At 44.8% G+C, this 14,475-nt stretch overlaps 1 protein-coding gene across 8 annotated transcripts in view; it reads left to right on the forward strand.

The window, feature by feature from the left end:
* The window catches only part of GGT5 (gamma-glutamyltransferase 5), a 48,086-nt gene that overhangs the window by 14,467 nt on the left and 19,144 nt on the right, over positions 1–14,475 (forward strand). For 5 of the 8 annotated variants that reach the window (XM_075110541.1, XM_075110543.1, XM_075110542.1 and 2 more), the window contains exon 2: positions 12,644–12,943. In XM_075110541.1, the coding sequence (XP_074966642.1) occupies positions 12,644–12,943 (300 nt within the window). The other 3 variants (XM_075110544.1, XM_075110549.1, XM_075110546.1) reach the window with 3 other exon arrangements.

The raw sequence follows: 14,475 nt of genomic DNA on the forward strand, positions 1-14,475 counted from the left end.
GCACAGGGGCCCCATCCCTACCCTGCTCCTGCTGGCCACACCAGTGCTGACACAAGCCCGGGTGCTGGTGGCCTCCTTGGCCACCTGGGCACTGCTGGCTCATGCCCAGCCGGCTGTCAGCCAGCACCCCCGGGGCCTTTTCCGTGGGGCAGCTTTCCAGCCACTCTTTCCCAAGCCTGGAGCGTTGCCTGGGGTTGGTGTGACCCAAGGGCAGGACCCGGCCCTTGGCCTTGTTAAACCTCATACAATTGACCTCAGCCCATCGATCCAGCCTGTCCAGATCCCTCTGTAGAGCCTTCCTGCCCCTGAGCAGATCGACACTCCTGCCCAATTTGGTGTCATCTGCAAACTTACTGAGGGCACACTCAGTCCTCTCATCCAGATCATTGATAAAGACATTAAACAAGACTGGTCCCAAAACTAAGTCCTGGGGAACACTACTTGCGACTGGCCGCCAACTGGATTTAGCTCCATTCACAACAGCTCTCTGGGCTTGGCCATCCAGCCAATTTTTTACCCACTGAAGAGTCCACCCATCCAAGCCATGAGCCGCCAGCTTCTCTAGGAGGATGCTGTGGGAGACAGTGTAACCTGGGCCCCAGGGAGGCAGCAAACTTCCCTGTGGGATGGGTCTGGAGGGCATATTGGGCCCTTTGTTCCCCTCAGAAGGGAAGCACCTGTGACAATTACTCTCCTTTTCCTCTTAACAGAGGCAGCCAGAATGCTGGGCTGACTGGCTCTCTCTAGGCAAAGCCCTGGGTGGACCTTCACCTACGTCCTCATTTGCCTGGCCCCCAAGTTCGAGTCCCGTATCTGGTGTGTAAGGTGAGGAAGGCCGGGAAGGGATTTGCCTGCTACCCTGAGCAGGGACCTGTTTCCATCGCCCCCATCTCTTAGGTCCCCTCCTTCTGCTTGGTGGCAAGAGGGTAGGGGATCCTCTGCCTCTGGTGGAGCCTCTGCCCACTGCTTTGGTCCTGGGGATGATAGGGTGCATCTCCACCGATCTATGTCCCTCTCACACTCCCTTTCCACTCCCTCCCTCAGGTCTGCCAGCCTGCTGAGCAGATCATTCACCTAATCACACCAACAGCACTGCTGTCTCTGCTGCCCTCTGGTACGAGTGCCAGGCTCAGGCGCTCCCTGCAGCTGCAGACCTGGGCATCTGTGTGGCTGTGCGGGGTCTTTGTCTGGGTTGCCACATACCTTCTGGAGATGGTTTTCAGGTGAGTGGAAACCATAGCTAAGTCCTCTCCAGGGGGGTGACTGCTACTAGAGTTACCCTTCAGAGCCTTTAGAACTGGGAAGGGGACTGCACCCTGCCCGCATGAACTGCCCTGCATACCGCTGCGCCAACCCTTCTGCCGCGCCATGCCCTTTTGGCCACGCTCCTGGTTGCTGTGCTCCCGGGGCTGCTCTTGTACGTGAGCGGGTTTGGCCGCCACCACTTGTGTCCCAGCCCACGCTCCTCAAGCTTCGCCTTCCTGCTCCAGGCCTGAGCTACCCTCTCTCTCCCTGTGATTTTGCCTTAGCACTTTTGCCTTCACAGTTCTGCTGATTTAGGAAGGGTTCCCCAGTGCCATCCTCTGCTCTGGAGCCCTTCACCTTGGTGGCTTTGAATAAATAGTATGAGTAGAGTTGAAAGGGGATGCCAGAGTAAAGCAAGGGCTTCTGCTATGGCTCTTCCCTGAGTGGTCCTTAGCCTGGGGGACTGGAGTGTCCCATGGGTAAGTGCCAGCCTGGGGATAGGTGAGGGATAGGCCCAAGTGGCTCTTAGGTTGGGACAGTGGGGTCCTTCTCAACCAGAGCTTTATACCCCTCTGGCTCTTTCTGAGTTGTATTTCCTGTGCTAAGTGTGGGTGGTGCCACCAAGCTGGTCACCGCACTACACTGGAAATGTAACCTGAACCAGAGGTATGCTCTGCCAGCACAGTAGCCCTTAAAGCCCTGCCGAGGTGATCCACCCAAGCTAAAAGGATTAGGGCTCTTACTGCTAGAGAGGAAATGAACATGCCTTGACTATTTTCTCCTAGCACAACCAGGGTTAACACAATGCAACCTCAACACCCACTTCTTTTTCCTGGGACAGCTACTCTCCTGTGTAAACAAAGATTAAGTTCATTGCATCCTTATAAAGGACGCTGCTATCAAATTGTGTTTAAAATTGCACAGAGGTCCAGGGAGAGGGCAGGGTTCCCAGTTTCATTAACGAGCTTTGTTTTCTAGCCTTTATCTTTGTTTTTTATTTTTTTTAAACACTTCTCTATTTCCCAGAAATGTGTTCTGCTTTTCAACCTTTAGTATTCATATCTCATATCTAGCATGCCGAGAGATTCCAGCTCATACTTCTTTACTTCCTATCCTTGATAGTTTAACCTCTGTGTATTCACATTGCTTCACCACCATCCTTGAGCTGTAGTTCTGCGACTCCTTGCTTGTTGCTAGCCATTTCATATTGTTCTCTGCTGTTCTCAAGAGTATTTGGATTTGACATTCATGTTACTTCTAGTAAAAGGTAGTGACTAAACACCAAGGAACCCAGAAGAGGTGACTCTTTGTTTGACATCAGATTGCATAAATGTTGCTGTATATTGATAGCGCAGAGCTGCTGGAGTGCTAGTTCTTCAGCATATGTAAAGCTGTGGTCATAACTCCTTGTTAGGGAGTTCCTGGCAGTGTCTTGAAAAGCCAGCCCCTTGACAAGGATCTCTTTGGTTTGTTTACATTGTGGCTAGAGCAAAGTCAAGTCAGCCCTGAAGAAAATCACTAGTTATCTTTTAAACACTTCCATTTCTTTTAAATAATTTTGCTGTTACTGACAGTTTATGGTTGATCAGAGGTGCCAAATTACAACCCCAAGAAAACAAAAACTTCTGTTCTGTTACAAGAACAATATTTGCGTAATGAGAATTCATGCTCTGCTGTTGGAAATGAATAGGCATCAGCTTAGAGCAAGGAGACTGAGGGCTAGTTCCAACTTTTGGCCTTGTTATTGAAGATACTACTGTGACAGTAGTTTTTAAAATGTAGACACCTGTCCTCTGCAGCAAGTAGTCACCATTAATCCTCACTTTGCTGAATCACTGAAGAAGCACCAATGAAACTGCTTGGACTCAAAAGCAAATTTTGTCTTTAATTTCATGTGGAAGCTGGTTATCATGGTTAGTAGCTTTTAACTATAGTCTGACCTAAATATTATTCTCTGTCCTGTTCTCTGTTGGAAATGATTTTGGAAATGGAAATGGAGCACGACTGTTGGCGCTGCCAAACTTGCCAGCACATTCCTGATAGTGAGTTTGGCCTGTTCCAACCAGCAATTTCCTCAAACAGCTCCTGGATATGGGTGGGCAGTTAGGGAAGTCAAGGAACTATTCTCAGATGGCAGATTGCTGCAGCCATCCAGTTTTAGAACTAGCCAATTTACTAGCCTGGACATGGCTGCTCTGTACCAGCCGACCTCCATGTGCCCAGTTAATGTTCTAGTATAAATCTCATAGAGCCCAGAACAAACCAAGTCTCAGCTCATGTTCAGGCAGGGCTTGATGCTGATGGAGTGATATTTAAGTGGGTCACTCCCGCTCCTTCCTCATCTCCAGATCCAGAAGCTGGTCTTCCAACAGGTCCTAGAGGAACCACAAGATTGCCTTTGAGACTTGCAAAAGGGGACATTTGAAATACAATTTTGCAGATACTAAGGCAATAGTTAATTGTTAGGGATAGTTAATTGTTGTGTAATACTTAACTTGCTTTATTGTGGTGCTCTGTTTTTTGGAATTCTAACAGTATTAAAAAGCAGATAAAAACCAGGCTGTTTTCTTAATTTTCAAATAAACAGTAAGTTTTTATGTTTTCAGTGTTTTGCTCTGAAAACCTTTAGCATCCAGTAAATCAGAAGCTGGACAAAATTAGAGAAATTCATGAAACTAAATTATCAAGGGCCACCAGATACAAAGACCGCACTTGAGGTTCAGGAAGTTCTGAGTTGCAAGTATTTGGAGGCTGGGAGAGCATTTAGGGGAAAAGTCACTACACGTTTATTGCTATACTCTTCCTGCTATAGTCTTCCCTGGGTATCCACTGCTGGCTGCTGTCAGAGGCAGGATACTGAGCTATAGGGCTCTCAGTTTGACCGACTTCTCTGTTTTTGTGTTCTTATTAAATATAGTCAACTTCTAAGCCTATTGTAGAGAAAGGATGGAAACTGAACGCAAGCAAATGAGACAAATATTCTTCTGATGAAACGGTATATATGACCGTGAAAACAGGACAGGGCTGCACTAAATGTCTTTACATTTGAGCAGTGACCTATTTCAGTTTGTGGGTTTTTTAAATTTTTTCTCTTTCTAAGCAATGTCTGGAGAAAAGAGAACTTTTCTGAATATAAGCACTTTTGCTTTTACTGAGTGTATATTTTCAGAATGGCTGCTTATTTGGCCTTGAATAAACAAGCCTCTGAAACACTGTGCTGGGAAATCTTGGCCACTAATGTACCTGTGATGTATGTGTTTATATGTGTGTCCAACCCTGTTCAGACTGACTGATTTTCAGTGCCAGGCAAGGAAATATAAAATGTTCACAGTCTGCAAGTCTAGTCTTGACAGGCTTCTGGAGTCCAGCATGGATCTGCCCTTGACTCTGCAGCAAGTTTCAGACCTTGAGGAGGAAGCAGAAGAGGGGAGGTCCAACTTCGATCCAAGACTACTAAGTGGCACCTTTTTAGCATTTGACATGCAAATCGAGACTGACATCCAGGCACTGAGTGTCACTGTCTCTTCTTAGTCACCCCAGGTTGTGGGGAGTGGGAACAGGCAAAGGAAGGAAAGAAAAAGTGCTGATAGCCTTTTGGGAGGAAAAAAGGGCCTGCTGAGGATGGAGTCCAGAAGAAGTGTTTCTTTTGAACTCATGGTACCCCTTGATGATGGCTGTCTGGGTTTGAAGGATTAAGTTTCCTCATTCAAGGAGGTGACAGATGCTGGGCAGAGCTGCTGAAAGAAAAGAAATGCCCCTGTGGCAGAGCCATGGCCAGGCTCTGCCATGTCAGGAGGGAGTTACCAGGGAGAGAGGCACCAACCCAGGCACCAACTGACCAAGAAAGAAGAGAGATGAAGTTTTAATAATAAGGCACTGTCTATGCTTTTGGGCAACCCAGAGGATCTCTGTAACCCATTATGGATTCCACATGGTTTGGGGACTGGATGCTTTATGGCTATGCAGCACTCAAGAACCTGCACCAAAGATTGCCAGCTGGGAAGGATGTGTGTACATGATGCGGATTTCAGGAAAGAAAGCAGTGCAGAGGAGGATAGGTGCTCTCTATGTGATGGGAACACCTGCAGTCACCTGATGGGAAAGCTGTGGATCTCAACCTTCTGTAATTCATCTCGGGGCCTGAAGTGACAGAAAGGTTGGTCACTGCTGGTGTACATAGGATAGCAAACACTCTGACTGAACTAAGTACTGAAAGTGGAAGTATTATCAAAGCTGCTGGTGCAGACAGGGAAGGAGAAGAGAGACAGAACGGAAGCCAAGATGCAATTCGCCTCATGGCTGTGGTACCTTGAGTTGGATTTTGGCTTCTTGATTTCCAGAGAGGAGGATGTATGAGGCTGAAGGACCAAGTCCATTTCCTTTTTGTTTCAGTGCCGTTCTGGCTGCTGGCATGAGGCTCTGGAAATGCACACTGAGATGATCTTTCTGTGCTCCAAAAACTTTCAAATTAATATAATTTTCATTAAAACAGGAGACTCTGGCCAGTCACTGCTGAAAATCCTTTAATCCGTAACAGAAAAAACCCAGATGTTTCTGTGTGCTTTGTTTACTTTATGTCCTTTCTACACTGACCCTGGTGTTCCATGTAGAAACTGGTTTGTTTCTCTTTGTAAATGCTGCTGCTTCCATCTGCTCTTTGATATGGAGGCCAGTAGCTCTGCTTTTTATGCAAAAAAAAACCCCAAACCAAACCCTGAAGTTTTTCTTGAGTCAACTTTCTTCCTCATGCCACTACCTTTCTTTGACAACTTCTGTGGAAGTCTATTCATTGCTAGCTTAGGGTTTGAATTCAGAGAAGGCACGTGATGAATAAAGTAGAAGTAAATTAAAGCAAACGGATGAAATGTTCCGAGCTGGTACAGCTACTGCCACGTGATTTGGAAAGGGACTTAGTCATTGTTGAGACCTTTGATTTCTTTACCACCGCCCTTGCTCAGAACTGTATCCCACTTCCCAAGAGCTCTCTCAGAGGCTTTGCAGGAGGTGGCAGGCACTGAGCTGTATTATTTAACTGCTCGAAGTATTTCCATATCTCTGCTTTTTCAATTTCTAATATCTGTAGTTAACAGGTGTATAGGTTCCTGGTGTCTCTGAATTAATACTCAACATATATTTGTCAGCTCAGATATGTTTGTGCAGGTTCCAACATTGTCTTGGCAATCCTGTGGTACTATGCATAGCATTCCATACATCATTCACCAGCCTAAGTGCTGGCCTGAGTGGCCAATCCAGATTTTGGATATGAAAAAAAGAAGGAAAAAAGCCCTTGCTTATGAAAATTGTAAATGTCTAGAACTTATTGCTGACAATAACTTACTTGCATTTTCCAATTTGATAAGCTGAAAATGTCTTACTCCAATATGGCAAGAACCCTAACCAGCTGTTGTGCAAAGAAAGGTCTTAAAAATAAATACACAATGTAGAAACGAAGGGAAAGATATGCATGAAATTCTGAAAACCGCTTATTCTCTATTGAAATAAAAATATGTAGCACTCATCCAGCCCAGCTCAGATATTCTTACACTACATATTTAATATCAACAAAAATTAATATTCCAGTTCTGAATGCGGGGAAGCAGGGCTTTTTTCCATTCCCATTGCTCATTCTCATGAATGAACAGTCAAATTTTTGCAATTTCTGCCCCGTGTTCCAGCTGAGTAAAGTTTGGGACTGTAATATCAGCATGTCCCTAGAGGAAAGGGTGTAAAATTTTGAAGGAAGAAAGGAGCCATTTACAGTGATCATTGTGTGGGAAAGTGGTTAAGGATAAATAATACAACAGTTCCAAAGGGAATTGTGCAAGAGCCTGGAAATACCATTTGTTGAAAGGATCTGAACTGGGGAATTTCCAAAGTAAAACAGCAGTGAAAGATGAGCAGGAGAAAAGAAAAGGACAGAAAAACAAACTCCAGAAGACTGAATTTCTCCCCTTCTGCATGCCGCTCCTCCACTTCTGGTGAAGAAAGAAAACACTCTTGTATTCCTGCACAAGAAAAGGGATGTTTCACATGAGCTCTCAGGGCCATTCAGAAGGAAGGGATGTCATTATGAAGCAATGCTGTTCTCACTGGGACTAGGAAGCCTATGTCTGTAGTTGCACCATCAGCAATCTCTCTCTTTTTTTTGCACCAGGACATGGCAAGGGCAGTTTGTGGAGCTGCTGTTTCTCCTTCTGCCAGCGACTCCATTGCTTTCCTTGTGAAATGCATGAGGATCATAAGGGCAGTTAAGAACCTGCTCTTCCCCCTTCCCTTGCAGAGAAACTCAGCTTGCACTGTGTTCACTTATGTGCTGGTTCTTGTGAGATCCTTTATTGACTTGCAGTACTCACACATCTGGTTTGTATTTCCAGGTTATGTCTTTCCCGAAGAGCTGGAAGTGCAGCAGGGGGTAAGCTGTGCTGAGTACTTAGGCTGTGTTTAAGTTGGGACTCATGAGAGAGGAGTCTAAGGCAAGTGTGAGTGAGGCTCTCCAGCAGCTTGCAGCTTCTCAGAGGCATGTCCTGGTCCTTTCCTACCCTCTCTGCACCAGCTGCACATGTTCTCCCTCCCTCCTTCTATGAGCACCAGCCCTGATGCTGGTGGATGTCACTGGATTCCAACAAGATGGTAGCAAACTGCAAAACTCCAGTGAGGATGCTGTGTGTATGTTCCTGTTTCTCAGAAGGAGCTGCAGGAATAGGTGGAGAAGGGGCCTGCTGTCTCCAGAGGAAAGTGGGATCTGTTTGGATCCATTTGTTGTCTGATTGAGCATTCCTGCTCATTTTGGAGAAGAGATGAAAACCAGATGCTAGTCCTGGTCTTGATTCCTGACTCAAAGATTTCAGTGTGATTAAGCACTTTGGAAAGGCTCATTGTGTGCAGCAGTACAGCTCTGTCATTAACCTGGGAATCCCAGAAAAGCCTGGTCTCATTTTCTTTTCAGTTCTCATTTAGGGGATTTTAAAAAAATATTTCCCCTCCTTGCTCCTCTTTCTGAGAGGATGAAGTTGTTTTTGGATGGTCTCTTAAGACAAAAGTCCCTATTGTTTCTATATACCCTTAACTAACATCAAGAACTTTAGAAAAAAAAAAAGTTGTACCAGCTGCACAAACAGCCTAAAGTAGATGTAGCATCACAGTTGTTTGGGGCTCAGTATGTGCAGCCTATGGAGTGTTTGCCCTCTATCTATCACCTGCACGGTGCTAGCATGTATTGGCTGACTGCATGAGACAGGAGCATGGACCAGGGACCTGGAGTGTGTGGGGATGGCCGGGGGGGGGATGTTTGGTGGGGGAGAGTCCCTGCTTTGTGGAAGTGGAGCTAGGAAACAGGGTGATAGGGGTTGGGAGAGGACACACAGGCAAGATTGTGGCCTTTGCCAGCATTTAAATAGTCATTTACATGTGTACCTCTCTGTCACAAAGAACAGCCCAGCCCAGCTTCAAGCCCAGGTCTTTCAACCTCCCCTGACATGGGTGTATTGAAACTAGAGGATTTTCCAGAGCCTCTGTGTGAGGTTAAAGAGGACAGCTCAAGCTGACCGAAGGATTCACCACTGCCCAGGCAGGGAGGTCCCTCTGTATTTCCCCTCTGTGTATGTTGCACCTCCTCTCACCAGGATTTTGACTTTTAACAGGCTCCTTTAGTTCCTTTTGTTTGTCCTTTGTTCTTTTTTTTTTTTGAGCTCCCAGGGCTAACCTCTCATGGCAGATCACAGTATTTCAGGTGCTGCCTGAAAAGGGGGAGAAAACTTCCCTTGATGTGCTGGCCACACTCCTGGAGTCCAGTATCTGCCAGCCAGGATTGCAACATGCACATGATCAGTCTGGCTCCTGCTGCAAGCCCAGGCCCTTCACATGAGAGCCTGAGCATGGATTATTCTGCCCAGGTGCAGACCTTTGCCATGCTCTTTACCAAACTTCATGAGGTTCCTGTTCAAGGTCATCAAGGTCCCTGGGGATGACGCTCTGCTGCTTGTCCTGTCAGCCACTCCTCTTAATTTAGTCTTAGCCAGAGGTTTGCTGAGAGTGCATTTATGTCCTCATTGTTTTTCTTTTTGACTTGCCAACTGTATTTCAACCAGCACACCTTTTTCTGAACATCCTTCTAGGGCTTTTGGCATTAAACAGTTCAGGATTTGGGCATGTTGCTTTCTTCATTCTGTAAAGAACCCTGGCAAAATCACACATCAGCATCCTCAGCTAATCTGCTTCCCTTGTACATTCTGAGTGTCTCGTGCCGCCTTGCATTGTGCTTTGTGCAGACCAAGGGACCTCCATGCTGCACAGGACCTGGTGAGCAAACTCCACTCAGGGCAGGTCTTGAACTGGGCATGGCAGTAAACGATTATTCCATTGATTGTGGCTCACTGAGATCTTATAAAGCATATGATGGCAGCTGTATAGGTTTTTACATATAGGTACATGTGCATTTAACTATAAATATGTTATATTTAATACTTCCAGTGAGTTTAGTACTTTCATGTGAATTAAAACCCTCCACAGATATCCTTTGGGGTCACTACCATAATACTTCGGCCTAATTTAGTCAATACAGAGTTCAGACAGAGTTTACTGTTAGTGTCTTTGGATGCACACAAGGCTGCCTTTTGTTTTCTAGTGTCTGTACTTTCACTGCTATAGTAATTGTACTAATGAGGCTAAGTCTTTAAGAAAACTGCTGGATTTGCTCCAGAAGAGCACTCAAGAGTTAGAGACCAAATCAGAATGTTTCACTGTTAATCACTGTTAATTCACTTGAGCACTGCTGCATTGCTGTAAAAGAATAAAATAATGATGCTGTGCAGTTAACTGTGCCTGGATATGCTTGTCAAATAAAGTTAATGGAGAAAAGTTTCCCTTGGGCAGTGGTCTGTGCCATGTGTCCCACTAAGTACAACCATGCAAATAACTGACTTTCAATATGTTGATCAAACTAGAAGAGATGATGTTTAGGTTTGGGTTCAACAGAGAATTTCAGACATTATTTTCTAACCAGTGGGAAAGGAAGAAAGAGGCAGCAGCTCTGCCTTTAACATAGGAGAATTCAACAAAGATATGGGAGTCCCTGAGATTCTGCCGAGTCCTTTTTTTTGGTGTCAGTGTTGTGAAAAAATGGTATGTGTCCTATGACTGTCCTGTTCTAGTGCTTTCCCTTTGTTCGTACTTGCAGCCCACAAAGAGCGATCCCTCACAGTGGGAAACTTAAGTTAGGGTGGCTGAGGAAAAGCATGCCAGAGTAGTGTTGGACCGTTAATGTGTCCCCTTCAGGACATAGGTTTGCCACCCTCCCAGTCCTCCGTCACTGCCCTGCTGCTGCACTCCTCACACACGTATTGCTTGTGATCACCCTCAAACCTGTTCAGGGCTTGTAATAAGAATCTATTTAATCATTAGAGCTGCAGCCAGAAGTGTGTTCTCAAGACTTGAGCTGAAGTACTGCCAAGTTTTTCAGCTAAAGCCTGGAGAGTTGTTCCCTGGCATGCTTTGAAATGAGCAGGAAAACCAAAAACCTTGATTCAGAAAGTATTTAAATATTAACCTCAGTTGAACATTAAGTCCATGAGTAACTTTAGAGCATGTTTCCCTCTTCTGATTGCAATAACAAAAGAAGCAGAGTTTGGTTTTCCTGAATCAGGAGTTTACGGGCTTAACTTTCATCATGAATTCTGAGAAATAACAGAGGAAGTAGGCTCAATCTTCATTTCTGTATCTAAAAAACAAATGGGTTTGCCTATGGGAAGCACCTGTTAGTTGTAATGTATCATAACCATGTCTTTGCCTTCCCAGACATGGTCTGAGAGATGACACTCTGTCTCACTTTTCTTGCCACTTCCGGGTCTCCTCCTTGGCAGTGCAAGGGTAATTTGCCAAATAAAGATGTTCGATGTGCTGAGTTGAAAACCAAATTTGCTGGAAATTTGGAGACTGCAGTTGAGTTCTCCATGGCATTTGATGAAAGCAAATGGGCAAAATCCACTTGAGCCTTGAGTCTATTGGTACTGAGTGGTCAGGGTTTCCAGCCCTGCTATGAATTTACAGGGAAGAGCTTTCCCCCAAAAAACCACCAGAATGATGATTCTTTAAGTGTTATAGAATAATGTGTCCAAAATGAAACATGAAAGTCATGTAGGGATAGAGGAATTTTACAACATCAGCAATGCTTTGCAATGGGGTGAAAGGTCTTCATCTGACTCTTGTCACATCAGAGCTGTGGAGGCTTGTTACACATGCCAAGTATATTCACCAAGTCAGACAGAGATGTAGAGACCAAGAAATTATTCCCCAATGACCATGGTTTTATCTTGAACAAAACCATGTATTTTTCTTGGACTAGTTTCACTTCCCAGAGAAAACCTTACGGGAAGATACAACTACAAAAAAGACAGTCTAGTCTATCTAGTATATTTGGTGAGATATGATACATGAAATAGTATTACTTGGCTATGAGATAAAGTTTAGTGGGTGTAAATTCAAAGTCTGTACTGAAACAGAGGTGTAAATCTGCACTGGTGAATTGCCCTTCTCCCAAACCTAGCTGGAAGAGGATCGCAGATAACATCTTTTAGAAAGAAAGCAGGCGGATGTGGAGCCATGTCTTTAACCTTTTAAGTGCAAGGAGAACTGTATAATTAAGAGGCTCTTGAAAAGCTAGCTGGGACCAGTTGCACTGTGTAGGAATTCATGCTGCTGCTCACTGCTCTGTTAGGAACCAGGTCTGGTCTGATTTAGCAGCTGTTCACTTCCTGGGCGCTGTGGTTGCTGACTGATGCAGTCTGGACCCCAGAGCTTTTAGCTCTAATGTTTTGCAGAAGTGCAGAACTGTGCTATTTTATTCAAGGTATTCTGTTATGCTCTTTTACAGCGGATGTATGGTGTGGACACTGGTAACATTTAATGATGAAAAAAGTCGGTAAACAAGATTATAATAAACTATAAGGTAAAGTAAGAGTAAATATGAAAGTCCTAGCTTTGTATTTTGTATTTAGCTTTTACTTCTTTGAGCAAGAAAGAATTTTCTTTCTTATGGAAAAAAATACCTCAAGTTTGCAGTGTAGGATTGATGTTGTATTTTTCCCAGTGATTCACCAGATAGGCTGCCTTTGTTTGGTAAATTGCTTTATGTGGCAAGAATGTGAAGACAGGGAGGCTGTGTGAAGCCAATAAGCAGTATAGAACTTTCACTCTGAAGTGCTCCAGCAGTGAATGGGTTAAATGTTTTCATTAGACTTAAAAAAAAAAAAAAAAAGAAGTCACATTGTAGATATGCCAGAAAAAGTTTACTTTATGAAAGAGAATGAAAAGCCTCTCACCTTATACATAAGAGATTAAGAAAGAAAGAGTACACTGTTTTCTTTTTAACAGTTTTTAATCTTAAAAAATACTTAATTCTCAGTTGCAGGGGGCAGAGCCCACTTCACTCAGACCTCCCTCCCAAAACTGCCGGGATCCTCTACTTCCACCCTGAGCAAAGCAGGCGCTTTCGCAAAAGGATTAAAAGCCTCCCAGCTGCCTCCAGCAGCACAGGAATAGAGATGTCTGCAGGGAAGATCTGTTGTCTCGTGCTGCTGACCGTAGGGGTGCTGTCGGTGGTTGTTGTGCTTGTGGTCATCCTGACTCAACCCAAGTGCGGTCCTCAGCGCTACCTGCATGGTGCTGTGGCTGCTGACACCGAGACCTGCTCCGTCATCAGCCGGTATGTGCATGGATTTCTTGGTTTTTCAGATTGCCTGTTCTATATGTTGTAGGCTCAGACTGACAGACAGGTATACGTACTGACTGTGGGAGAGAGCTGGGTTTCTGCTCTGTCCCCACTTATGGTAATGAGCAGCAGTGCTGCTCCCCGGGTGCTCTCCATTGGCGGTGGAGCAGCTCAGAAAGCAGATGGAGCCCTGCCCCTGCAGTTGATGTTTATATTCATTGTCCAATGTCACAAAAATGTGAAGCTCTGCAAGTCCTTGGCCTTTTGGAAGGTACAAATATTTATAGTATACAGATGCAAAGTTATTTTTAAGGAGGGAAGCAGGAAATCAACTGCTTTCTTCATGGTGGTAAGTCTGTCAGATAAGTGGCTTAGAAATAAATTAAGGTACAAGTGAGACTAGCTGAGCTTCAGCAGAGGCAGGGAAGGCAGGCAGGCTCAGGGGGTAAGAGGGACTGGGCATCCCAGTCTTTAGGGTGTGTTTCTGGACTGAAACCAGCAGGTGTGTCTGCTATCAAGAAAGACAGTCTGTATTGCAAAGCAAAGAGGAGATTTAATTGAAATTCAGCCAAGACAATATAAGTACAATGCTTACAATAAGTACATGCTTACATCACTTGGAAGGAAAGTTTTATGTTTAAAAAAAAATCTCTAGCTGCCCAGGTTGTATCACTTCAGTTTGTGTCATAACTTTTCTCTCAATCATTTTTGGCTCTTATGTTATTATCTCACTGTACTTTTACTTCAGTTTTTTAACACTTCTATACATGAAAGTAGAAGGATGGAACTTCACAAGCTACATGTGATGCTGGATGCTCCAGCAATGGCTGCTGGACTTGTGTGCTCTACCTTGTGGCTGGAGGAGTGAGATAAGACGTGGTGCCATTACACCATGCCTGCCAAGTTGCACGGGGTTCTTGCAATGATGTGCTGACACAGAATTTGTGAGTAGTTGGAGAAAATCTACTGTGGCTGCACATATGTCAAGGAATGAAATGGAGGTTTTTTACACTAAGCCGCAGGTTAGTTCTTCAGAGGGTAGAAGAAGTATCTTTTAAATCAGTATTAATGGAAATAGAGGAAAATACATTACTGGGTTACCAAAAGAATCTGCTGGGAAAACCATAGCACTTGTTTTGCAGCTATTGTAATTTTTAACCTGAAGAAGTGTAGAATCATCTGGAAGGCACTGAAGTGAGAGCCACAGAAACCTGTATCATGCTGACAACTGAGAAGCTCTGGCTAGCTGGCTACTGCTGCTGGGCTGCCGTCTCCTTCCTTTCCTTCTCTCCACAGGAAGCTCCACCTGCTTCCATAGCCTCAACCATTGCTGTACCTGTGCCTCCAGTTAGTTCACTTGCTGACAAGGTCTATGGTGTCCCTCCAGTCTGACAGCCCACCTTAGATTTCCTACAAATAGTTTGCCAATGATCCCCACAAAATTCTGCCCTTGCTCCAACTTTCTATCACACATTTTCCCCAGCCTGGGGCATTTGCACATGACATCCTGCTGCTCCAAATGTAGC

The sequence above is a fragment of the Phalacrocorax aristotelis genome, chromosome 15, assembly GCF_949628215.1.
Source record: "Phalacrocorax aristotelis chromosome 15, bGulAri2.1, whole genome shotgun sequence".
Lineage (NCBI taxonomy): Eukaryota > Metazoa > Chordata > Aves > Suliformes > Phalacrocoracidae > Phalacrocorax > Phalacrocorax aristotelis.